This window comes from Gigantopelta aegis, chromosome 11 (assembly GCF_016097555.1).
Source record: "Gigantopelta aegis isolate Gae_Host chromosome 11, Gae_host_genome, whole genome shotgun sequence".
Classification (NCBI taxonomy): Eukaryota; Metazoa; Mollusca; class Gastropoda; order Neomphalida; family Peltospiridae; genus Gigantopelta; species Gigantopelta aegis.
In genome coordinates, this window is record NC_054709.1 from 29,482,171 (window position 1) to 29,508,095 (window position 25,925).

The 25,925-nt window shown below is 39.6% G+C and overlaps 1 protein-coding gene across 1 annotated transcript; it reads right to left on the minus strand.

Annotated features, from left to right (window-relative positions):
- Positions 1-150: 150 nt before the first annotated feature.
- LOC121385485 (kelch-like protein 18) lies at positions 151-25,448 on the minus strand. Its single transcript, XM_041516184.1, has 11 exons — positions 25,324-25,448; positions 21,736-21,866; positions 19,794-19,934; positions 18,439-18,637; positions 16,954-17,114; positions 16,342-16,478; positions 15,231-15,338; positions 9,079-9,193; positions 7,509-7,613; positions 4,334-4,445; positions 151-1,533 (listed from the first exon to the last, which is right to left on the minus strand). Exons 1-11 carry the CDS (start codon positions 25,429-25,431, stop codon positions 1,141-1,143), a joined length of 1,710 nt encoding a protein of 569 aa, XP_041372118.1. The 5' UTR covers positions 25,432-25,448; the 3' UTR covers positions 151-1,140.
- Between the last annotated feature and the right edge of the window lie 477 nt (positions 25,449-25,925).

The following is a 25,925-nucleotide window of genomic DNA, read 5'->3' on the forward strand; positions in this document are numbered from 1 at the left end:
TGCCAGAAATTAATTTTGGATACCAGACTTCAAGAACCCAGTATCCCACAAGAATACCATATAATACTAAATTCTCAGGTGGGATACCAGATTTTGAAATGTTAGTATCCAACTGGGATACTGGCCAAAATTTTTAATCTCGAACACTGTCATCCCACACATTATTTAATTAACATTTCTGGGGCCTAATTCACAAGGGTCTCTTAGGCTCTGCTAGACAACAAAGCATCCTCTTTGTAAGTCTTTTAGCATAGCACTGCGAGATTGCGAAGCTGAGAGAGTTTAGTGAATTAGTGAAAAAAAAAAATAATAAAAAATCTGGGGCCTAATTCACAAAGGTCTCTTAGGCTCTGCTAGACAACTAAGTATCCTCTTTGCAAGTCTTTTAGCATAGCACTGCGAGATCGCAAAGTTGCGAGAGTTAAGTGAATTAGTGAAAAACAAAAAATCAAAAAAATTCTGGGGCCTAATTCACAAAGGTCTCTTTTACGCTCTAGGCTAGACAACAAAGGATCCTCTTTGCAAGTCTTTTAGCACTGCACTGGGAGATCGCAAAGTTACGAGAATTTAATGAATTAGGCCCCTGGTCTAGAATTCAGCACTAAATAAATATTATATGTATTGAATTTTGTGTCTCAAATCTAGGCTCCTGGCTCCACAAACCAATGGTAGTACTACTTTAACTTTTCTCATTCATACCTACATATACTTATAGCAGTAATAATTTAGCGGAAAACCTATTTCTTTTGTTTAGTTGAAAGGTCTACTAAGGAAAATATGGAAAGTAACTCTTACGCATAATGGTTTTGTTGATTATAACTTTGGAAATCAACTGACAGAGTCATTTGAGCACTTCTGATAGAGATAGAAGCTGCCAACAATGCCAAACCCCCCCCCCCCAAAAAAAAAAAAAACCCGGGTTGTATGGGAAGGGGTAGGGGACTCTGTGGCAGATCCAGAAAACCAATTTAGGGAAGGCCCCAATGACATGATTCCTTGACTTCTCCAAGGTAAAAAAACCCCAAAACCTGAATAAAAATACAACTGTTGTAAATTTTAGAGGGAGGGTACAGGCCCCTGGATCAATCATTGGGACTATAAACTGACGTTATGTTGTATGGTTTCACTGACTGGTGAACATCACATAGAACAGTTTTCCATGGGGACGACGCCCACCCCGACCCCTCCCTCGTGGGCGCTCATGGATGACACAAACGACCAGGTGTCGGTCGAAGGGTCGTACATCTCCACACAGTTGAGGTTCGCCTGTCCGTCGTATCCACCAATCGCATACACTTTACCGTAGGTCGCTGCCACTGCAACGCGGCTCCGCTTGACCTTCATCTGCTTGACGTACTCCCATGTGTTGGTCGTGGGGTCATAGCGCTCGACCGTCTTGAGGAACATGGCGCCGTCGTAACCCCCTACGGCGTACAGCTGTCCATTGAGTGCTGCGACACCGAGACGACAGCGCTTGGAGTTCATGGAGGCCACAGTTCTCCACAGTCCCGTGGTCATGTTGAAACACTCAACCTGGAAATAGAGAGAAAAATTATGGTGACTCAGTCTTTATAGTTCAAGATTTTCCACAGTTCCCTCATGTTGAAACATTCAACCTGGAAATAGAGATAAAAAAGATGGTGACTCAGTCTTTATAGTTCATGGTTCTACAGTCCTGTCGTCATGTTGAAACACTCAAATTGGAAATAAAGAGGAAAATGATGGTGACTCAGTCTTTATAGTTCATGATTCTCCACAGTCCTGTGGTCATGTTGAAACACTCAACCTGGCAATAGAGAGAGAAACGCAGGTGACTCAGCCTTTATAGTTCATGGTTCTTCACAGTCCTGTCGTCATGTTGAAACACTCAAATTGGAAACAGAGAGAAATGATGATGAATCAGCCTTTATAGTTCATGGTTCTTCACAGTCCTGTCGTCATGTTGAAACACTCAACCTGGAAACAGAGAGAAATGATGGTGACTCAGTCTTTATAGTTCATGGTTCTCCAGTCCTGTCGTCATGTTGAAACACTCAACCTGGAAATAGAGAGCAATGATGGTGACTCAGTCTTTATAGGTCTCAGTTCTACATAGTCCAGTCGTCATGTTGAAACAATTAACCTGGAGAAAAATGATGGTGACTCAGTCTTTATAGTTCTTGGTTCTCCACAGTCCCATGGTCATATTAAAACACTCAACCTGGAAATAGAGAGGAAAACGATGGTGACTCAGTCTTTATAGAAACAGAGAGAAAAATGATGGTGACTCAGTCTTTATAGTTCATAGTTCAAGACAGTCATGGAACGAGACCTTGTTAATCTACATGTTACCAGACATTTATATTTACATTATGACTATCAAATAATTTCACAGACATACTGATACTTGTAGGCTCCATTTTTATTTGGGGGGGGGGGGGCACTAGTGTTGGGAATCAGTTGAAATTTCATCATGGTTCATCAGTCATAATCTGTTTTCACCAACCGATCAACTTTCGATTACACAATCGCTTACAATTACATAGAGAATAATACACGAGTGACCGTTGGATACCATTTATCTCACGAGTAGTCTATATAGAGAATAATACATAAGTGGCCATTAGATACCATTTATCTCACGAGTAGCCTATATAGAGAATACTACATGAGTGGCCGTTGGATACCATTTATCTCACGAGTAGCCTATATAGAGAATACTACATGAGTGGCCGTTGGATACCATTTATCTCACGAGTAGCCTATATAGAGAATACTACACGAGTGGCCGTTAGGTACCATTTATCTCACGAGTAGCCTATATAGAGAATACTACACGAGTGGCCGTTAGGTACCATTTATCTCACGAGTAGCCTATATAGAGAATACTACACGAGTGGCCGTTAGATACCATTTATCTCACGAGTAGCCTATATAGAGAATACTACATGAGTGGCCACTGGATACCATTTATCTCACGAGTAGCCTATATAGAGAATACTACACGAGTGGCCACTGGATACCATTTATCTCACGAGTAGCCTATATAGAGAATACTACATGAGTGGCCGTTGGATACCATTTATCTTACGAGTAGTCTATATTGAGAATGCTACACGAGTGGCCATTGGATACCATTTATCTTACGAGTAGTCTATACTGAGAATAGTACATGAGTGACCGTTAAGATACCATTTATCTTACAGCGAGTTGTTTTAAAATGCATCTAACCAGCGAAACACATGTACTTGCATGAATTATACTTCTTATGTAACTGAATTTTAAACAAAATTAATTAATTAATGTCTTTAAAAAAAATACATTTATAATACAGGTACAAGTGCGAGGGGGGGGAAGAGGTTGGGTCAACCCACTCTTGATCTAGCAAATTTTAATTTTTTTCAATATATTTTCCAGGGAAGCATACTCGACCAGTTATAAACTTTACTCATCACAGTCTAAAACCCTCTCTGCATAAATTGCAGTACACCAGATAGCCCATACCACAGCCTTTGATATACCAGTCATGGTGCACTGGCTAGAACGAGAAATAGCCCAATGGGCCCACCAACAATGATCGATCCTACACAGACCACACATCAGGTAAGCGTTTTACCAATGGGCTACTTCCCGACCCTTGGGGGCGGTTAGATAGAGAAGTTTGTTAAATTACTTACCCACCCCAGATGAGGGGATGGGAATGGGGGGGGGGGGGGGAGGGTGCAAAAGCAAAAATGGGACAATGGTTTAGGATCAAACAAAATAAGGCTGAAATGAAAATTATGTAGGGTAGGTTAGTTTAGAAGAAAAACAAGTATTAATTTATTTTTGAAACTTCATTCACCTCTACAGGTCGAGATAAATTTTCACCTACATATTAATAATGCTACTTAAAAAAAAAAAAAAAAAAAAAAAAAAAATTAGGGCTAGTTTTTTATTTTGGTGGGCTAGTGGAATTTACAGCAGCAGATGAAGATGCCAGGTGGGTGCAGGGAAGTAGAAAGAAAAAGAAAGAAATGTTTCACTCAACACATTTTATTTATGGTTATATGGCGTTGGACATACGGTTAAGGACCACAAAGATATTGAGAGAGGAAACCCGCTATCGCCACGTAATGGGCTACTCTTTTCGATTGGCAGCAAGGGATGTTTTATATGCACCATCCCACAGACAGGATAGCACATACCATGGCCTTTGATGTACCAGTCATAGTGCACTGGTTGGAGTGAGAAATAGCCCAATAGGCCCACCGACGGGGATGGATCAAAGACTGACCGTGCATCAAGTGAACGCTCTACCACTGGAATATGTCCTGCCCCCTGCCTATTAATGATATCCCTGGAAGATACTTACAGAGTCAAAGATGGACAAGCCGTCATGTCCGCCACAAGCGTAGATTTCCCCGTGAAGAATGGCGACTCCGGCTGCACTGCGGTACTTGTGCATGCTGGTCGACATCACCCAGCTAATATCAAAAACAGTTGTCATTAAACATTCAACAAAAACAGTTGTCATTAAACATTCGACAAAAACAGTTGTCATTAAACATTCGACAAAAACAGTTGTCATTAAACATTCGACAAAAACAGTTGTCATTAAACATTCAACAAAAACAGTTGTCATTAAACATTCGGCAAAAAACAGTTGTCATTAAACATTCAACAAAAACAGTTGTCATTAAACATTCAACAAAAACAGTTGTCATTAAACATTCAACAAAAACAGTTGTCGTTAAACATTCGGCAAAAAACGTTAAAAACTTTGTCTAGTTTAAAGTGACAGACACTAGTTTTTAAACACTACTGCATATTTTTTACCTTTAAAACCGCTTTTGATAATATAAATCAGGGCCTGTGCTTATAAAACTTCTGGAGTCCGGACTCAATTAGATGATAACCATATATGGAGTTTTTAGATTTGCGGGTGTTATCGTCTATTTGATCCCGCAAATGTCATTTTTGACCGAATGTGTTAGCCTGAGGTTAAAAAATTAAACATTTGCGGGCATCAGACCCCAGGTTTGTAAACTAACTAAACTTAGTGTCCAATTTCATGGGCTGAAACTGTAGAATATGCACCTTTAAGGACAACACTAAAAATGTGATTTATTAATTAGTAAAAACTATTTTTAAAAGTTTATATTTTACAGGGTATAATCTACCATACATTTTGGGGCCGTGGAACAGCCCCTTCCCCTAACGTAAATTCCAAATCCAACACCTAACTTTTTCCCCATTACGACCCAACAGTTTCCCAATTAAGATTTCCAAAGTTTCTCTATCATGGTCAATTGGTACTCATAATCCCCTTCACATCCCACTCAGCAAGCAATTCTTTTGTCTTGTAATTTGGTGTCAATTCCACGATGGCGTCAACCTTTTGTTGTTATGCATGACTGGGTACTGCCTGTCGATGTGCTATTGGCAGAATAGCGTTCTGCTTGGGAGGAGGGTGCTGTTTTGTTGTTATGCATGACTGGGTACTGCCTGTCGATGTGCTATTGGCAGAATAGCGTTCTGCTTGGGAGGAGGGTGCTGTTTTGTTGTTATGCATGACTGGGTACTGCCTGTCGATGTGCTATTGGCAGAATAGCGTTCTGCTTGGGAGGAGGGTGCTGTTTTGTTGTTATGCATGACTGGGTACTGCCTGTCGATGTGCTATTGGCAGAATAGCGTTCTGCTTGGGAGGAGGGTGCTGTTTTGTTTAGATAATAATACATGAGTTTTCAACATGACCACAGGACTGTGGAGAACCATGAACTATAAAGACTGAGTCACCATCATTTCTCTCTCTATTTCCAGGTTGAGTGTTTCAACATGACGACAGGACTGTGTAGAACCAAGAACTATAAAGACTGAGTCACCATCATTTTCCTCTCTATTTCCAGGTTGAGTGTTTCAACATGATGACAGGACTGTTCAGAACTATGAACTATAAAGACCGAGTCACCATCATTTTCCTCTATTTCCAGGTTGAGTGTTTCAACATGACGACAGGACTGTGGAGAACCATGAACTATAAAGACTGAGTCACCATCGTTTCTCTCTATTACCAGGTCGAGTGTTTCAACATGACTGTCGAGATCCTCCATTAACTATAAAGACTGAATCACCATTGGTTATCGCTATTTCCAGGTTTAGTGTTTCAGCATAACGACAGAAGTGTGGAGAACCATGAACTATAAAGACTGAGTCACCATTATTTCTCTCTATTTCCAGTTTGCGTGCAGGCCTTGACCTGAAGGTTTTCCAGTCCTCTATGTAAACCGAACTATTTCCACGGTACGAAGTGAGTCCACTGTATTTTTTTTAAAGGCCTAATCATATAATGAAAACTTCAAAAGCTTCAAAATATTATTGAAACACTCCAAGATATTGAAAACGAAATGTTCCCTTACCCTTATTCGAGTGCTCTACCAATTAAGCTAAATCCTGACCCCATTTCTTCAATTTATAATTAGCTGGGTGCGGTATTTAACTCAGTCGGTTAAAGGCTCACCTGAGGTGCTCGTGTCACAGGATCGAACCACCTCGGTGGATCCTTTCAACTACATGGGTTTTTCTCATTCCAACCAGTGCAACACAACTGGTCAAAGGTTGTGGTATGTGCTTTCCTGTCTGTGGCAAAGATGCTAAGGGAAAAAATGTAGCAGGTTTCCTCTGATGACTATGTGTCAGAATTACCGAATGTCTGATATCCAACAGCTGATGATTAATTAATCAATGTGCTCTAGTGGTGTCGTTAAACAAAAGAAACTTCTTCCTAACTTACTTTTAAAAAAGTTTGTTTGTTTAATGACACCACTAGAGCACATTGGAAGGAAGGAAGGAAATGTTTTATTTAACGAAGCACTCAACACATTTTAATTACGGTTATATGGCGTCAGACATATGGTTAAGGACCACACAGATATTGAGAGAGGAAACCCACTGTCGCCACTTCATGGGCTACTCTTTTCGATTAGCTGCAAGGGATGTTTTATATGCACCATCCTATAGACAGGATAGCACATACCATGACTTTTGATGTACCAGTTGTGGTGCACCGGCTGGAGCGAGAAATAGAGCACATTGATTTCTTAATCACCGGCTATTGGATGTCTATCATTTGGTAATTTGGATGATTAATTAATCAATGTGCTCTAGTGGTGTCATTAAACAAAACAGACTTTAATTTTAACTAGCTTCTTCTTTTCGTTCGCTTGTTGACTACACGTCATGGCCAGCAGTGACTATGAACGATACTGTTCTCTGTAGATCACTTCTTGTGCCACACAGCTTCTTCTGGAGAGTTGTATTTGTCCAGGTAGTCTCCCTCAGTTGCTGTAGGTTTATGCAGTCTTGGATGACATGTTCGGTCGTCTGTTCTGCTTCTCCACAGGAGCTCATGGAAGAAGGTACTAGCCAGAACCTCTTATACATATGCTGGATCAGCCTGTTGTGTCCAGTCCTTAGTCGGAAAACTTAGACCTGTTCCTATTTTAACTAGCTCTTAACAATTATTAGATTGTTATTACGATTTCACTTACACATTGTTCTTGGGGTCATAGAGTTCCACAGATCTGAGAGAAGACACCCCGTCATACCCACCACACACAAACAGCTTTCCGTTGAGCGAGGCGGCACCAAGAGCACTGCAAAACAAAACTGAATTACTGCAAATATCGATCATTTATTTTTGTTCATCTTATTTCATTATTACTGGTGTAATACATAATATATATGCATGGAAATATACAGCTGTATTGTTTTGTGTTGCAATGTGTTCTATTGTTCATCACATTTTTATTAATTGTAGTGAGACACAGTGAACAATACTTATCATACTCCCAAAAAATCTATCTTATGGCCCATTCCTTGACGTGGTGAGGTATCTTGCATGTCTCAATGACTCGGAGAGCTGTGCCAGCTGGAGCATCAGCTCCTGGTAGGGTCACCCAACTATCTCATGGGTCACCCAACTATCTCATGGTCCATTCCTTGACGTGGTGAGGTAGCTTGCATGTCTCAATGACTCGGAGAGCTGTGCCAGCTGGAGAATCAGCTCCTGGTAGGGTCACCCAACTATCTCATGGTCCATTCCTTGACGTGGTGAGGTAGCTTGCATGTCTCAATGACTCGGAGAACTATGTCAGCTGGAGCATTAGCTCCTGGTAGGGTCACCCAACTATCTCATGGGTCATACAACTATTTCATGGTCCATTCCTTGACGTGGTGAGGTAGCTTGCATGTCTTAATGACTCGGAGAACTATGTCAGCTGGAGCATCAGCTCCTGGTAGGGTCACCCAACTATCTCATGGGTCACCCAACTATCTAATGGTCCATTCCTTGACGTGGTGAGGTAGCTTGAATGTCTCAATGACTCGGGGAGCTATGCCAGCTGGAGCATCAGTTCCTGGTAGGGTCACCCAACTATCTCATGGTCCATTCCTTGATGTGGTGAGGTAGCTTGCATGTCTCAATGACTCGGAGAGCTATGCCAGCTGGAGCATCAGCTCCTGGTAGGGTCACCCAACTATCTCATGGTCCATTCTTTGATGTGGTGAGGTAGCTTGCATGTCTCAATGACTCGGAGAGCTGTGCCAGCTGGAGAATCAGCTCCTGGTAGGGTCACCCAAGCTGGACTGGTCAAAAGGTAGAGATTAGACTAATATGGACCGGACAGACAGGACGTGAGTTAAGAAAGACAACTGTCTAGGAAAAGCAGCTTGCATGTCTCAATGACTCGGAGAACTATGCCAGCTGGAGCACCAGTTCCTGGTAGGGTCAACCAAGCTGAACTGGTCAAAAGGTAGAGACTAGACTAATATGGACCGGACAGACAGAGGACGTGAGTCAAGAAAGACAACTGTCCTGGAGAAGCAAACTCCAAAATCAAAACTGGGCTGGAGAGGCTCAGAATCCTAGCAAGGAAACTCTCCTAGGAGAAGGAAAACTCCAAACTCAAACCAAGTCCACTGAAGTTAGAGTACAGAAGCTATGCATCAGCATTAGCGTGGAAACCGAAAGGAAATGTCTGTACATGCACCAAGCTCTCTGATCATCATCATCATACTCCCATAATTGTAAAGTAATAAACGCGACTGTCGAATGCTCACCTTCTCTTGCAGTTCATGGCTGCGACTTTCTTCCAGCGATGCGAGTCCGGGTCGAACACCTCCACTGTACACAGTCTCTCCGATCCGTTGTAGCCGCCTATAGCGTACAGAAGACCTGCCAGTCGGAAACAAGGAAGGTTCTATTACTTTGGCACCAGACTGTACATCGACGCATGTCGCACCGTTTGATGTGACCAGTCAAGGGTTGTTAATCCTTGGTCACATTCATTTCAGTCATGCCAGAAAATACTAATTATTATTTTGAATTTAACGAAACAGCACATTATCAACTACATGTACTTAATAATATTACATTTTTAACGAAACATTTGTTGAAATATTATTACCGAAAGTATTAGGAGTTAACCTTCTGACTACAACAGGTGAGATATCTTGCCCAACGTCGTGCCAGTCGACATACTGTACACAGTGCATTGCCCAATACATATTTCCCAACATTTTGCACACGACACTCACCGGAAATGTTTTTTTTGCAAAAGGAAGCAATTTATTTGACAGCATACTAGCTTTTGTTTGTTGTTCTTCAATAGAAAATACCGTAGATTTTTGAGTTCAAACAGTGGTTTTCGGCAAGTATTCTCGCTTGACAACAAAGGCGGCATGTCGCGGTTATTGTCAGGGATTGATAGCTGATTGTGATAGCTAATTTGACAATACATTTGATCGTTTTACAAACAACGAAAATCACCAAATGTTGGGATATGAATCGTAGTTGTGGGGTTTTTTAATTCTGGTCAGAAAACCACTGTTATCAGGAATAATAGACATAAATACTGGACAGCTGGCCACAAATGCTGGTATGCAAACGTGACTTCATTTTTTTGGGCCTAATTTTAATCAACATTAACCGATGTAAAATAAATTTTAAATTATAAAAACGCATGAAAATAATACCTACCAATTCAAATATGAACTTTATTTTATGCATTTGTAAATGAATACAGTGTGCGATTTTGGTTTAAAAACTTTAAGTGTCATAAGGTCTCCCTGTTTGCAAATCTTTAGAGCCTGCCAACAACCCAGTGAGCCCTGCCGTGCATCTCCAGTAGAACAGAAGATACGCTAAATGTTTGTGAAACCATGTAAAAGATCGCTAAATTTTGAAATAGATGTTGACTGTCATTTGAAGAATCATATTGAATGTAATTCGTAAAAATAACTTTTACGAGCCACGCAGGCTCATATGCTAGCCATGCTAGAGAGTCCTATATGATTTTTGTGAACCTCGAGCTCCCAGACTCTTCTCAAAATCACACACTGTGAATATATGTGAGTAAAAATTATAAACTTGTACCCACTCAACGTGGTTTTTGTCAAAAATTAATCCAGTAGTGTAAAGGTTGAAAAAGAGAAGAGGAAACAGAACACATACCATTGAGTACTGACACGCCCACTCTACTTCTCATTGTACTCATGGTCTAAAGGTTGAAAAAGAGAAGAGGAAACAGAACACATACCATTGAGTACTGACACGCCCACTCTACTTCTCATTGTACTCATGGTCTAAAGGTTGATAAAGAGAAGAGGAAACAGAACACATACCATTGAGTACTGACACACCCACTCTACTTCTCATTGTACTCATGGTCTAAAGGTTACAAAAGAGAAGAGGAAACAGAACACATACCATTGAGTACTGACACGCCCACTCTACTTCTCATTGTACTCATGGTCTAAAGGTTACAAAAGAGAAGAGGAAACAGAACACATACCATTGAGTACTGACACACCCACTCTACTTCTCATTGTACTCATGGTCTAAAGGTTACAAAAGAGAAGAGGAAACAGAACACATACCATTGAGTACTGACACACCCACTCTACTTCTCATTGTACTCATGGTCTAAAGGTTAATAAAGAGAAGAGGAAACAGAACACATACCATTGAGTACTGACACACCCACTCTACTTCTCATTGTACTCATGGTCTAAAGGTTACAAAAGAGAAGAGGAAACAGAACACATACCATTGAGTACTGACACGCCCACTCTACTTCTCATTGTACTCATGGTCTAAAGGTTGATAAAGAGAAGAGGAAACAGAACACATACCATTGAGTACTGACACACCCACTCTACTTCTCATTGTAGTCATGGTCTAAAGGTTGATAAAGAGAAGAGGAAACAGAACACATACCATTGAGTACTGACACACCCACTCTACTTCTCATTGTAGTCATGGTCTAAAGGTTGATAAAGAGAAGAGGAAACAGAACACATACCATTGAGTACTGACACACCCACTCTACTTCTCATTGTACTCATGGTCTAAAGGTTAATAAAGAGAAGAGGAAACAGAACACATACCATTGAGTACTGACACACCCACTCTACTTCTCATTGTACTCATGGTCTAAAGGTTAATAAAGAGAAGAGGAAACAGAACACATACCATTGAGTACTGACACACCCACTCTACTTCTCATTGTACTCATGGTCTAAAGGTTACAAAAGAGAAGAGGAAACGGAACACATACCATTGAGTACTGACACGCCCACTCTACTTCTCATTGTACTCATGGTCTAAAGGTTAATAAAGAGAAGAGGAAACAGAACACATACCATTGAGTACTGACACGCCCACTCTACTTCTCATTGTACTCATGGTCTAAAGGTTACAAAAGAGAAGAGGAAACAGAACACATACCATTGAGTACTGACACACCCACTCTACTTCTCATTGTACTCATGGTCTAAAGGTTAATAAAGAGAAGAGGAAACAGAACACATACCATTGAGTACTGACACGCCCACTCTACTTCTCATTGTACTCATGGTCTAAAGGTTACAAAAGAGAAGAGGAAACAGAACACATACCATTGAGTACTGACACACCCACTCTACTTCTCATTGTACTCATGGTCTAAAGGTTAATAAAGAGAAGAGGAAACAGAACACATACCATTGAGTACTGACACACCCACTCTACTTCTCATTGTACTCATGGTCTAAAGGTTGATAAAGAGAAGAGGAAACAGAACACATACCATTGAGTACTGACACACCCACTCTACTTCTCATTGTACTCATGGTCTAAAGGTTGATAAAGAGAAGAGGAAACAGAACACATACCATTGAGTACTGACACACCCACTCTACTTCTCATTGTAGTCATGGTCTAAAGGTTGATAAAGAGAAGAGGAAACAGAACACATACCATTGAGTACTGACACACCCACTCTACTTCTCATTGTAGTCATGGTCTAAAGGTTACAAAAGAGAAGAGGAAACGGAACACATACCATTGAGTACTGACACACCCACTCTACTTCTCACTGTACTCATGGTCTAAAGGTTACAAAAGAGAAGAGGAAACGGAACACATACCATTGAGTACTGACACACCCACTCTACTTCTCATTGTACTCATGGTCTAAAGGTTGATAAAGAGAAGAGGAAACAGAACACATACCATTGAGTACTGACACACCCACTCTACTTCTCACTGTACTCATGGTCTAAAGGTTACAAAAGAGAAGAGGAAACGGAACACATACCATTGAGTACTGACACACCCACTCTACTTCTCTTTGTAGTCAGGGTCTAAAGGTTGATAAAGAGAAGAGGAAACAGAACACATACCATTGAGTACTGACACGCCCACTCTACTTCTCATTGTACTCATGGTCTAAAGGTTGATAAAGAGAAGAGGAAACAGAACACATACCATTGAGTACTGACACGCCCACTCTACTTCGCACTGTACTCATGTCTAAAGGTTGATAAAGAGAAGAGGAAACTGAACACATACCATTGAGTATTGACACACCCACTCTACTTCTCACTGTACTCATGGTCTAAAGGTTACAAAAGAGAAGAGGAAACAGAACACATACCATTGAGTACTGACACACCCACTCTACTTCTCATTGTACTCATGGTCTAAAGGTTACAAAAGAGAAGAGGAAACTGAACACATACCATTGAGTACTGACACGCCCACTCTACTTCTCATTGTACTCATGGTCTAAAGGTTACAAAAGAGAAGAGGAAACAGAACACATACCATTGAGTACTGACACGCCCACTCTACTTCTCATTGTACTCATGTTCTAAAGGTTACAAAAGAGAAGAGGAAACGGAACACATACCATTGAGTACTGACACACCCACTCTACTTCTCATTGTACTCATGTTCTAAAGGTTACAAAAGAGAAGAGGAAACAGAACACATACCATTGAGTACTGACACACCCACTCTACTTCTCATTGTACTCATGGTCTAAAGGTTAATAAAGAGAAGAGGAAACAGAACACATACCATTGAGTACTGACACACCCACTCTACGTCTCATTGTAGTCATGGTCTAAAGGTTACAAAAGAGAAGAGGAAACAGAACACATACCATTGAGTACTGACACACCCACTCTACTTCTCATTGTACTCATGGTCTAAAGGTTAATAAAGAGAAGAGGAAACAGAACACATACCATTGAGTACTGACACACCCACTCTACTTCTCATTGTACTCATGGTCTAAAGGTTACAAAAGAGAAGAGGAAACAGAACACATACCATTGAGTACTGACACACCCACTCTACTTCTGATTGTACTCATGGTCTAAAGGTTGATAAAGAGAAGAGGAAACAGAACACATACCATTGAGTACTGACACGCCCACTCTACTTCTCATTGTACTCATGGTCTAAAGGTTACAAAAGAGAAGAGGAAACAGAACACATACCATTGAGTACTGACACACCCACTCTACTTCTCATTGTACTCATGGTCTAAAGGTTAATAAAGAGAAGAGGAAACAGAACAAATACCATTGAGTACTGACACGCCCACTCTACTTCTCATTGTACTCATGGTCTAAAGGTTAATAAAGAGAAGAGGAAACAGAATACATACCATTGAGTACTGACACACCCACTCTACTTCTCATTGTACTCATGGTCTAAAGGTTGATAAAGAGAAGAGGAAACAGAACACATACCATTGAGTACTGACACACCCACTCTACTTCTCATTGTACTCATGGTCTAAAGGTTGATAAAGAGAAGAGGAAACAGAACACATACCATTGAGTACTGACACACCCACTCTACTTCTCATTGTATTCATGGTCTAAAGGTTGATAAAGAAAAGAGGAAACAGAACACATACCATTGAGTATTGACACACCCACTCTACTTCTCATTGTACTCATGGTCTAAAGGTTAATAAAGAGAAGAGGAAACAGAACACATACCATTGAGTACTGACACACCCACTCTACTTCTCATTGTACTCATGGTCTAAAGGTTAATAAAGAGAAGAGGAAACAGAACACATACCATTGAGTACTGACACACCCACTCTACTTCTCATTGTACTCATGGTCTAAAGGTTAATAAAGAGAAGAGGAAACAGAACACATACCATTGAGTACTGACACACCCACTCTACTTCTCATTGTACTCATGGTCTAAAGGTTAATAAAGAGAAGAGGAAACAGAACACATACCATTGAGTACTGACACACCCACTCTACTTCTCATTGTACTCATGGTCTAAAGGTTAATAAAGAGAAGAGGAAACAGAACACATACCATTGAGTACTGACACACCCACTCTACTTCTCTTTGTAGTCAGGGTCTAAAGGTTAATAAAGAGAAGAGGAAACAGAACACATACCATTGAGTACTGACACACCCACTCTACTTCTCATTGTACTCATGGTCTAAAGGTTAATAAAGAGAAGAGGAAACAGAACACATACCATTGAGTACTGACACACCCACTCTACTTCTCATTGTACTCATGGTCTAAAGGTTACAAAAGAGAAGAGGAAACAGAACACATACCATTGAGTACTGACACACCCACTCTACTTCTCATTGTACTCATGGTCTAAAGGTTGATAAAGAGAAGAGGAAACAGAACACATACCATTGAGTACTGACACACCCACTCTACTTCTCATTGTACTCATGGTCTAAAGGTTGATAAAGAGAAGAGGAAACAGAACACATACCATTGAGTACTGACACACCCACTCTACTTCTCATTGTAGTCATGGTCTAAAGGTTGATAAAGAGAAGAGGAAACAGAACACATACCATTGAGTACTGACACACCCACTCTACTTCTCATTGTACTCATGGTCTAAAGGTTGATAAAGAGAAGAGGAAACAGAACACATACCATTGAGTACTGACACGCCCACTCTACTTCTCATTGTACTCATGGCTTCAGCAACAATCCATCGTCCAACGACCGGGTCAAAATATTCAACAGTACTTAAAGAATCTCCTAGAGAATAAAAAAAGGAAAGAAAACTGCATTTTAGAATCAAAAGCTTAAATTTCATTTCAAATTATTTTCGAGCTTATACCCAGCTAAGGTTCAAGTACACAGGCCTGGGCACATACCTCAGCTATCTGGGCTGTCTGTCCAGGACAGTGGGTTAGTGGTGATGGGAGAGAAGAGGGTGTGCTGGTCTTACACCTACCCACTTGGTCGTTAAAACTCTTCCTGGGTGGGAGCCGGTACCGGGCTGTGAACACTGTACCTACCAGCCTTACACTGTATGTCTGATGGCTTAACCACGACACCACCGAGGCAAAGCAATCTTTTTTTCTAAAATTTTAAGCTGTAAGGTTAAACAATTTTTTTTAATTTCATACTTTTTTTTTATCATACATTAAAATAACATTAATAGGTAAGATGCAATTTTCATTAATCTTGGACTTTGAAAAAGAAAACATGAAATTAAATGCAAAAACTTAAAAGCTTAACAGGTAAATGCAAAAATTGTTGCCAAAATCTAGCCCTTTAAATTTGTCAAATACCTTGCTTTTTATTAGATATAGATCCAAATGTAACAGTCAAAAATGTTCAATCAGAAAATACTGAAGAAATTCCTTAATAATTATTTGCAAGAAGCAAACTTTAAAATTGTGGTGACTCAGTCTTTTGAATATATTTGCCTTTCACTAACATACAAACCTGATAACACAAGTCCACTGATAGTTAAATGATGGTGACTCTTGAATATATTTGCCTTTGACTAATACCACACACATCTGACTTTAGCAGGTCTCAACTTTATGGTGACTCAGTTTTTTAATACATTTGCCTTTCTCAACACACAAACCTGACAACACAACTCAACTGATAGCAGTTCTCAAAATGATGGTGACTTTTGAATATATTTGCCTTTGACTCATACCACACAAATCTAACTATAGCGGTTCTCAAATTTTTTATGGTGACTCAGTCTTTTGAATATATTTGTCTTTCTCAACACACACACCTGACGATGTCAGTCCACCGACTGCGTAGATGACTCCGGGGATGTCCGTGCAGCACCGCGGTCTTGTCTTGAACGTCTGTAGCAGCGTCCGTCGCTCCGGCATCAGGTGATAGTCACGAGCCTCATCCAGCAGATCTCTGGATAAAAAAAAGATAAAGACACCACTAGAGCAAACTGATTTATTAATCATCAGCTAAACATTTGGTAATTTTTACATATACATGTAGACTGGAAAACAATCTTTCTTATCTCAAACATTTATCAAACACTGATGTCTTTGTACTGTTTTGTATCTGCACTGTAGAGAACTTTGTACCTGCACTGTGATTAACTTTGTACTGTTTTGTACCTGCACTGTAAAGAACTTTGTACTATCTTGTACCTGCACTGTAAAGAACTTTGTACTGACTTGTACCTGCACTGTGAAGAACTTTGTACTGTATTGTACCTGCACTGTAAAGAACTTTGTACCGTTTTGTACCTGCACTGTAAAGAACTTTGTACTGACTTGTACCTGCACTGTAAAGAACTTGTACAGTTTTGTACCTGCACTGTAAAGAACTTTGTACTGTATTGTACCTGCACTGTAAAGAACTTTGTACTGTTTTGTACCTGCACTGTAAAGAACTCTTGACAAGCTCCTCTGTTGCTACTTTGTCTGACAGATACTGGGGAGTCAGCAGCGGTAGTCGCACTCTGACCATCAACTCGGGTAGGTGTTCCTTCCGTTTGTTCATCACGTGTTTGACCCACGCCATCACCGCTTCAAACACCTACAGTTAGAAATGTGGCTTATTTATAAAAACAACAACAACAACAAGAGCATGGAAAGGACAGGGTGGGTCCTGCAGACTTTAATAAAGTTTGATAACAATGAGTCCTGGGCCAGTGCTTATAAAACCTTAGAGCCTAGACTGGTGTCAGCAGAAAATTTCACTAAATTATCTATTAAACTTTAAAAATTAGAGAAACCCAGTTATTTTCTACCAAAGGATCAATTATTTCGCCAAATTGAAATAATTAAATTTTCGTTACATTCTTTACCATATAACATCATCCAAATTGGTCCAGACGTAGCAATGGGAGTTTGTTCATTTCTCAATATACGCAAAAATTACGTCGTCAGGGAATGTCATAGCTGATGACGTCATTTTATATGGGTAAGTTGTCTTATTGAATATTATTGTTTATGGACCAAAATAGCTCAAAATAAAGTATGAAGTTATAGTGTTATTATTAGCAAGCATGATTCTAATGTAATTATAAGTATTATCTGTTATTTCTTTTATGTTCATCGGAGAAAATGAACTAAAAATATCATACGCAAACTTATGTGAGAATGGCTTCACCATTTCACGGATGATTTTTTTTTTTCATACCCCGATGAACGTAATAACTGACAATCCTTAAACAAAATTCGCTGGTTGTTTTTGAAATTTGCAAATTTTGCAAGTGCCAGAGCTAGACGTACTACACTGAAATCTCTAATAACGTGATAAGGGCCTGCTACACGATACGATAGAATCGGACCAAGTCACTCACACCAGTCAATCAGACCGACTGAAACGTGACGTCATTAAAAAAAACATCCTTGCTGTAACCAAGGTAAACAATATCATGTGTATTGATAAGGCGACTGTCCTAACGTTTCTGTCTTTATATAAATGACTGGACACACCCCACAAAGAGTTGTGCCCCTGATACAACTCTATGAGCTGTTGGGTTTGTGCCGACGACAAGCAACAGTTTTCCGCCATTACACTCAGAACGTGGAGTTTATCTGTGCCATTATCTGATTGGTCAATGTCACCAAACGTCCGATTCAAACGTATGAAAATAGAACAAGTTCTAAACTTCGACTCGTATGAGTGACTCGGGCTGATTCAATTGTATGACATGCCACACGTTACGATTTGATTGTTGGTGTTGCAATCCGAGTCACTCGTATTGTGTAGCAGGGCCTATACGCATACAATATGGATGGTGTTGCCATGGTATCCAAGTCTCAGACTCTAAAAATTCTTTATAAGCACTGGGGCTGGTTGCTGTTTCGAACCCTGTGCTGAAATTTCACTACTCTCTAGATCATACACTGACCTGTTCCTCGTTGTTCACATTGAGTTCGTCTCTCGATATGATGTCAGTGAGGTCCGCGCGATCCAGACCCAGGAACTCCTCCGTGCCCGCCACCTGCTTGAAGCTGTTCTGTATGAATTTGTTGGCCGACTCGACGAGGTCCGAACACATGTACTGGTCAGCGAACGCCCGCACCGACAGACAGTTCTGTGGGTGAAGTCTGCAACATGTAATAATTTATATTGTGTTGGAAAATCACTAGGTTTTAGAAACAATAATTTAAGGCTTAATAAATAATTTGTCAAAGTTATTTGCTAGCCCTACATGTATGCACTTTTTCATAGACACACCACAACCCTTGATATATTAGTCGTAATGCATTGGTTGCGATGGAAAAAAATCTGATAAAGTAATCCACAATTGCAGTTCAATTTTACCTCAGAAGACAACAGCATTTACATCAGAAAATTTAGAGGAGCATGCATTTTGCTTCAGAAAAAGATTCAACATTGGTATTTTAAAAGAAAGTATGTTCAACTAAACAGCAAGAAATAGCGTATGAATATGTAAATAAGCTCTAGGGGAATCCCCCAAATTTCAGACCTCTTGTGCTTCTTTTATTGCCACAAATGGATTTGATTAGCCAATCAAATTCCACATTATATGCAGAGTGAATTAGAATTACATTTTTTTCAAAACTGTTTTAATTAACAACACGACTGGGGCACATTGATTTATTAATCATCGGCTATTGGATGCCAAACATTTGGGAATTCTGACACGTAGTCATCAGAGGAAACCTGCTACATTTTTCCTAACACAGCAAGGGATTTTTTATATGCACTCTCCCACAGACAAGAAAGCACATACCACGGCCTTTCACCAGTTGTGGTACACTGGATGGAACGAGAGAAAAAAACCTAATAAGCTGAATGAATCGACCGAGGTAGTTCAATCCTGCAATGCAAGTATCTCAAGCGAGCACTCAACCTGCCCAAAGAATTATAAATAAAGAAGGAAATGTTTTGTTTCATGACGCACTCAACACATTGTATTTACGGTTATATGGCGTCAGACATATGATTAAGGACCACACAGATATTGAGGGAGAGGAAACCCGCTGTCACCACTTCATGGGCTACTCCTTTCAATTAACAGCAAGGGTTCTTTTATATGCACCATCCCATAGACAGGATAGCACATACCACTGCCTTTGATGTACCAATCATGGTGCACTGGTTGGAGCGAGAAATAGCCCAATGGACCCACCGATGGGGATCGATCCCAAACCGACCACGCATCAAGCGAGCACTTTACCACTGGGCTACATCCCATCCCTAATTATAAATAATGTAAAAAAGAAAAAACTACCGTACCTTTCTTTGAGAAAGTCGCAGCATGCCTCCTTGACACTCTGAAGGTGTAGAAAGCTGGCGGCGATGAGCAGGGACTGAACATTGTTCTGGTCTAACTCAACCTTCCCCGTGTACGCAAAGTTCACCAGCGACTCCAGAGCACTACAATTAAATAGTGGTGTAACAATACATCGAACTATCGATATGTTGCGATAATCAGTGCCTCGACAGCAATACATCGATGGTTAATTCAACTATGGATAACTATCGCAATTGTTTGCTCAACTATCGATAGTTTCGATAGTATGCATAGTCAAATAATTAAGTCTACAACCAATGCATGATTTCACTACCTAGTAACATTATTTCAAATAATAAAGTACAAACACAGACATACAGTTTTGCGAAATATCTATTCATATTATTGTTATCAAGTAATTTAAGAACTCGCAATACTATTGCAATACTATCACAATAGTACTATCACTATTGCAACACTATCACAATAGTACTATCACTATTGCAACACTATCACAATAGTACTATCACTATTGCAACACTATCACAATAGTACTATCACTATTACAACACTATCACAATAGTACTATCACTATTGCAACACTATCACAATAGTACTATCACTATTGCAACACTATCACAATAGTATTATCACTATTGCAACACTATCACAACACTATTATCACTATTGCAATACTATCACAATAGTATTTTAACTGTCACAATACTACTGCAATGGTAAAACTGACCGCAATAGTCACCCTTACAATTAAAGGTAAGGTTTGTCTTGTTTAACGACACCACTAGACCACATTGACTAATTAATCTGACACTGTAACAAGGCTAGCAGATCCCAAACTGACCGCGCATCAAGCGGGCGCTTTGCTACTGGGCTATCTCCCAGTAGAAATGTTCGCCAAAGTATCTACGTATCTACAATTTTAACAATGGCAGAAACCCTTTTATATTTTTAACATTTATCATTTATTTCGACAAATTAAAATAAAATTTGCCAATTGTTTCTGAAATTTGGTGAATGCCAGAGCTAGCCCTGAATCAAGTTTGTTTAACAACACCACTAGAGCACACTGATTAATTAATCATCAGCTATTTGATGTCAAACATTTGTTAATTATGACTCATAGTCATCAGTTATAGTTTGTTTTGTTTAACGACACCATTAGAGCACACCTGTGATTTATTTTCTGGTCACTGAATGATGCAGCATGCTACTGTTTAATTAATTTATTAGAAGAGGCACATTTAAATATATACCATGAAACCGGACCTGAGCATACTGAAGTCCTGTCAAAACCAGCCAAATTTCATGGACCCAAATTTTCTCTTACTTAAACCATGTATTCAAACTGGGCCCGTGCTTATAAAACTTAAAGTCTAGACTTTAACGTAATGCTATTTGAATGGTCTTGCCATGACGTTAAAGTCTGGACTTTATTAAAATCTAGACTTTAAGGTTTATAAGCACGGGGCCAGAACCTGTCAATTTCAAAACCGGATTGTTTTTATTTGCTCAGAAATATAAAATTCTTAATAATTAACCTGAACAAAGCGGCAGACCAGAATTTGTGTGTATATCAGGGCTTCTACTTCTAGAATTTCTACAAAATCCACTGGTAATGGGATCAGTGATTAAAAACATTTACTAGCCGCGATTAAAAATTCACTAGCCACGATTAAAAATTCACTAGCCCTACTTTACTATTAATACAATTTTATCAGAAGTTTTAGTGACAGCAGTAAATTTTATCCAGCGGCCCAAAAATGCTCTTATTTATATCTCAACAACGGCACTGTTGTCAGCGCAGTCATTAAATTTGAACCCTGTTGCACGATACTGAATTTTAAAATTGTATTCAAACTTTGTATAGATGATGTAAAACACGTCTTGTAGAAACCTGGCATGTTGCCATGGTAACAGACTCACCTTGCATCAATGCCTTGCATGCTTATCTCGTCTTGCTTGGCTTCGACCATGTCGTGAGTAAACATTGCGTTAAAGTAGGGAATCGTGGCCGCCAGAATGATGCGATGACAGGAAAATTTCTGTTCTCCAACCTTCAAAAAATTTAAAGTCTGGTTAAGGACATATGGTTAAGGACCATACAGATATTGAAAGAGGAAACCGGCTGTCGCCACTTCATGGACTACTTTTTTCAATTACCATCAAGGGATCTTTTATACGCACAATCCCACAGACAGGATAACACTTACCACAGCCTTTGATATACCAGTTGTAGGGCACTGGCTGGAATGAGATATAGCCCAATGGGTCCACCAACGGGGATGAATCCCAGACCGACCGCGCATCAAGTGAGCGCTGTACCACTGAGCTACATTCCACCCCAATATGGAGTTACTTGTACTTGAGAACTGCCAGTCCAAGCAAACAATCAGTGACAATTGGACGTTTGAGACATACATTTTAAACTAGGTTTACTAGCAAGCACACGTATTTCAAATCAATTTATAATAATTATTGTTTACAACTAGCTATTACTACCTATGTTAATTTTTATACACTTTAAACATTGTCGCCATGACAAAGTTTATGAAAAAAAACAGCAAAATATTTTAGTAATAAAAAAAAGTGTTTTACGTGACACCGACCAATTAAACCACTCCTTGTAATGCTACAAATGCTAATGCTAATGTTTGGATATACACCCACCCACTCACATAATATTTGAATGGCCCCCGATGTCTAGGGCGGGCCGTAGCCCAGTGATAAAACACTCGTCTGATCCATGGCCGATCCCAGTCGGTGGGCCCGTTGGGATATTTCTCGTTCAAGTTGGTCGACTGGTATAGCAAAGGTTGTGGTATGTACATCCTCATATGTATGTTTTATACTGAATAGTGTCCATACATTGTTTAGTGTCCAACTCAGGATTATAGCCAGTCACTCAAAATAAAGACAAAGGAAACGTCTTTATAGATGTATGCTATTGTCAAAATGCTGGCGTGTGACTGTTTTTCACAATTGGAAAAAAACAGGGCTTCATGAATTTTTTTAAAATCCACTAGCCATGAGATCAGTGATAAAAAATTTTTTACTAGCCATGATTAAATATTCACTAGCCCTACTTTACTTTAGTTAATACAATTTTACTAAATTATAGTAATAATCCAATATGTGACCTAAAGAGGGAGATAGAACTTAAAAACACTAACATTGGAGGTTGGGGTGGGGTCAGGATATTCATATTTACAAAATAGACTTAACTGCAACATTTGACAATTTTGTTTTTCACTATTTACTAGCCTACACTGAATATCACTAATCATGGGAGTGGGGCTACCATAATCTAGAAGCCCTGAAAAAAAAAACTCTTTCAGTTTCACGCCAACATGCTCCAAGACTTTTGTATTTTATCTGCAAGGGGCAGAGGGATGTATCATGTCGGTGCTAATATTACATCAGTAGACAAATAGCATAAATAATTTACAATTTCTCCACTGAATATGTTTATAATAAAATCTGTAAACTTTGAATAATTGTATATATGTGAGAAACAATATTTAATCCTCACCAGCACACACACTTTGTGGAAATGAACTCAACCATGTGACCTACATTTTACAACATTATGTGATATGACAAAATGCTCAAAACATGACTACAATAGAAAGTAAGACTTGTTGTAGCTAGTGTAACACACCTACAGGAAGAAAACGTTTTATTTAACGATGCACTCAACATTTTGTATTTATGGTTATATGGCATCGGACATATATATGGTTAAGGACCATATATATATTGAGAGAGGAAACCCGCTGTCATCACTTCATGGGATACCCTATTTTTGATTAGCATCAAGGGATCTTTTATATAGACAGACAGGATAGTACAAGTACATACCACAGCGTTTGATATACCATTTGTGGTACACTGGCTGGAGTGAGAAATAGCCCAATGGCACACCGACAGGGATTGATCCCAGAACGACTGTGCATTAAGCGAACGCTTTACCACTGGGCTACGTCCCGCCCCGTCAAGTCTGAAAGGTCAGGGGTTCATCTATCTCTGCATCACGTCAGCGGGGATCGACCCTAGACCGACTGCACATCATATAAGCGCTTTACCACTGGGCTACAGCCAGCCCTAGACATCAGCAGCATTTCATTATTAGATTACAAGACGTAAACTGAATAATAAGTACATTTTAGCATATACTATATTATCATAAAGAACGAGATTAATTTTTTTTTATTTTGACTAAAATGCAAATATGTTACTGGTGAATATATATTTAGATTGGCGAAAGAAAATGAAGATTGGCGAATTTTTTGGTGAACAAAAATAGCCACCCACGGCTAGCCCTGATTTACTAATATGTAGCTGGTCACTTGTCTTTCTATATTTCAGTTGATGACACTATCTCACCACTGGGCTTGTGTTGGTGACATTATCTCATTTATTTTATTAGTTCTGTTTATTCAAGTGTCATTGTGTCGCACTACTAGTAGGCGTAGTGGATTAAAAATAAATTCTAGAAGCCCTGATCAAGTCGGTCCTGTCAAATGTCGTTGAATCTCATTATCTGATGTCAAAGTCAACGTTGGGCTCAACATGTCCATGATACATCCTCCTATGGGATACGTCCGATCTGTCAAATAGCAGGGCTTCTAGATTATGGTAGCCCCACTCCCATGGCTAGTGATATTCAATGTTGGGCTAGTAAATAACTACTATTGCCATGCCCGATGGCTAGTGAAAAAAAAAAATTGTCAAATGTCTATTTTGTAAATATGAATATCCTGCCCCAACCCCAAACCTAGTTGTTTTTAAACTCTCTTTCTCTTTAGGTGACATGTCTGATTATTACCATTATTTAGTTAAATTGTATTAACTTAAAGTAAAGTAGGGCTAGTGATTTTTTAATTCAGGCAAGTAAATTTTTTAAATCACTGATCCCATGGCTAGTGGATTTTATAAAAATTCTAGAAGCCCTGCAAATAGTCCAGTCCAGTTTAACCCTCCCACTGGTACTTGCTCCAAGGTTCCCAATCACTGGTTCCCCAATCGCATAATGGCATTACCAACGAGCCTTGGTGGTTAAGCCATCAGACATAAGGCTGGTAGGTACTGTGTTCACAGCCCGGTACTGGCTCCCATCGGGACCCAGAGCGAGTTTTAATGGCTCAATGGTTAAGGCCACTACACCTTTTACTCTCTCACTAACCACTAACAAATTAAACAATTATGAATTAACAACTAACCCACTATCCTGGACAGACAGCTCAGATAGCTGAGGTGTGTGGTTCCAGGACAGCGTGCTTGAACCTTAATTGGCTATAACCACGAAAATAAGTTGAAATAAAAATGAACAAACGAGCATAGTACTATGCCACGGGCTTTCAGTTGACAAGCATTTGCCAAAACAATAACAATCATAAATTGCAGGCTAAAAGTTTAAGTAAAAGAAAAAGTAAATCATAAATCATTGTAAAATGGATAAAAAATAATAATGCAATTATTAGCAGAATCAACGTAGTGCACAAAACAACTTGCCTTGAGTGTAACATCACAAAGCTTTCCTTGCTTTCTAATGTCAACAATAATTGGGAAGGCCGCAATGGGAAGATCTTCTTTGCAAAACACAACTCGATCGTCCGCCATACTTACTGAATATTTGTTTTGTTGTTTTTCCAACCAAATACATTTGCGCACTATTTCCGGCGTAATTTTCGTTCGTGTTGTAAATTCTGTGATATAACGTATAAATTTACTCTAATAAGCGCCAGCCCTGGGTGGGACATACCCCAGTTGTAAAGCGCTGACGCGCAGTCGGTATAGGATCTTTCCTCGTTGGTGGGCCCATTCGGAAATTTCTCGTTCTATCCAGCGCATCATGACTAGTATATCGAAAGTCGTCGTATGTGCTATTCTGTTTGTGGGATGATGCATATAAAGGAAGGAAATGTTTTATTTAACGACGCACTCATCACATTTTATTTACGGTTATATGGCGTCGGACATATGGTTAAGAACCACACAGATATTGAGAGAGGAAACCCGCTGTCGCCACTTTATGGGCTACTCTTTCCGATTAGCAGCAAGGAATCTTTTATATGCAACATCCCACAGACAGGATAGTACATACCACGGCCTTT

Coding starts and splice junctions, on each gene's coding strand:
- LOC121385485 (XM_041516184.1), bottom strand. CDS start 25,431: ATGGCGGACGATCGAGTTGTGTTTTGCAAAGAAGATCTTCCCATTGCG. Junction 18,638..19,793: donor TGCGACTTTCTCAAAGAAAG/GTACGGTAGTTT, acceptor TACATGTTGCAG/ACTTCACCCACAGAACTGTC. Junction 7,614..9,078: donor GCCATGAACTGCAAGAGAAG/GTGAGCATTCGA, acceptor TTTGTTTTGCAG/TGCTCTTGGTGCCGCCTCGC.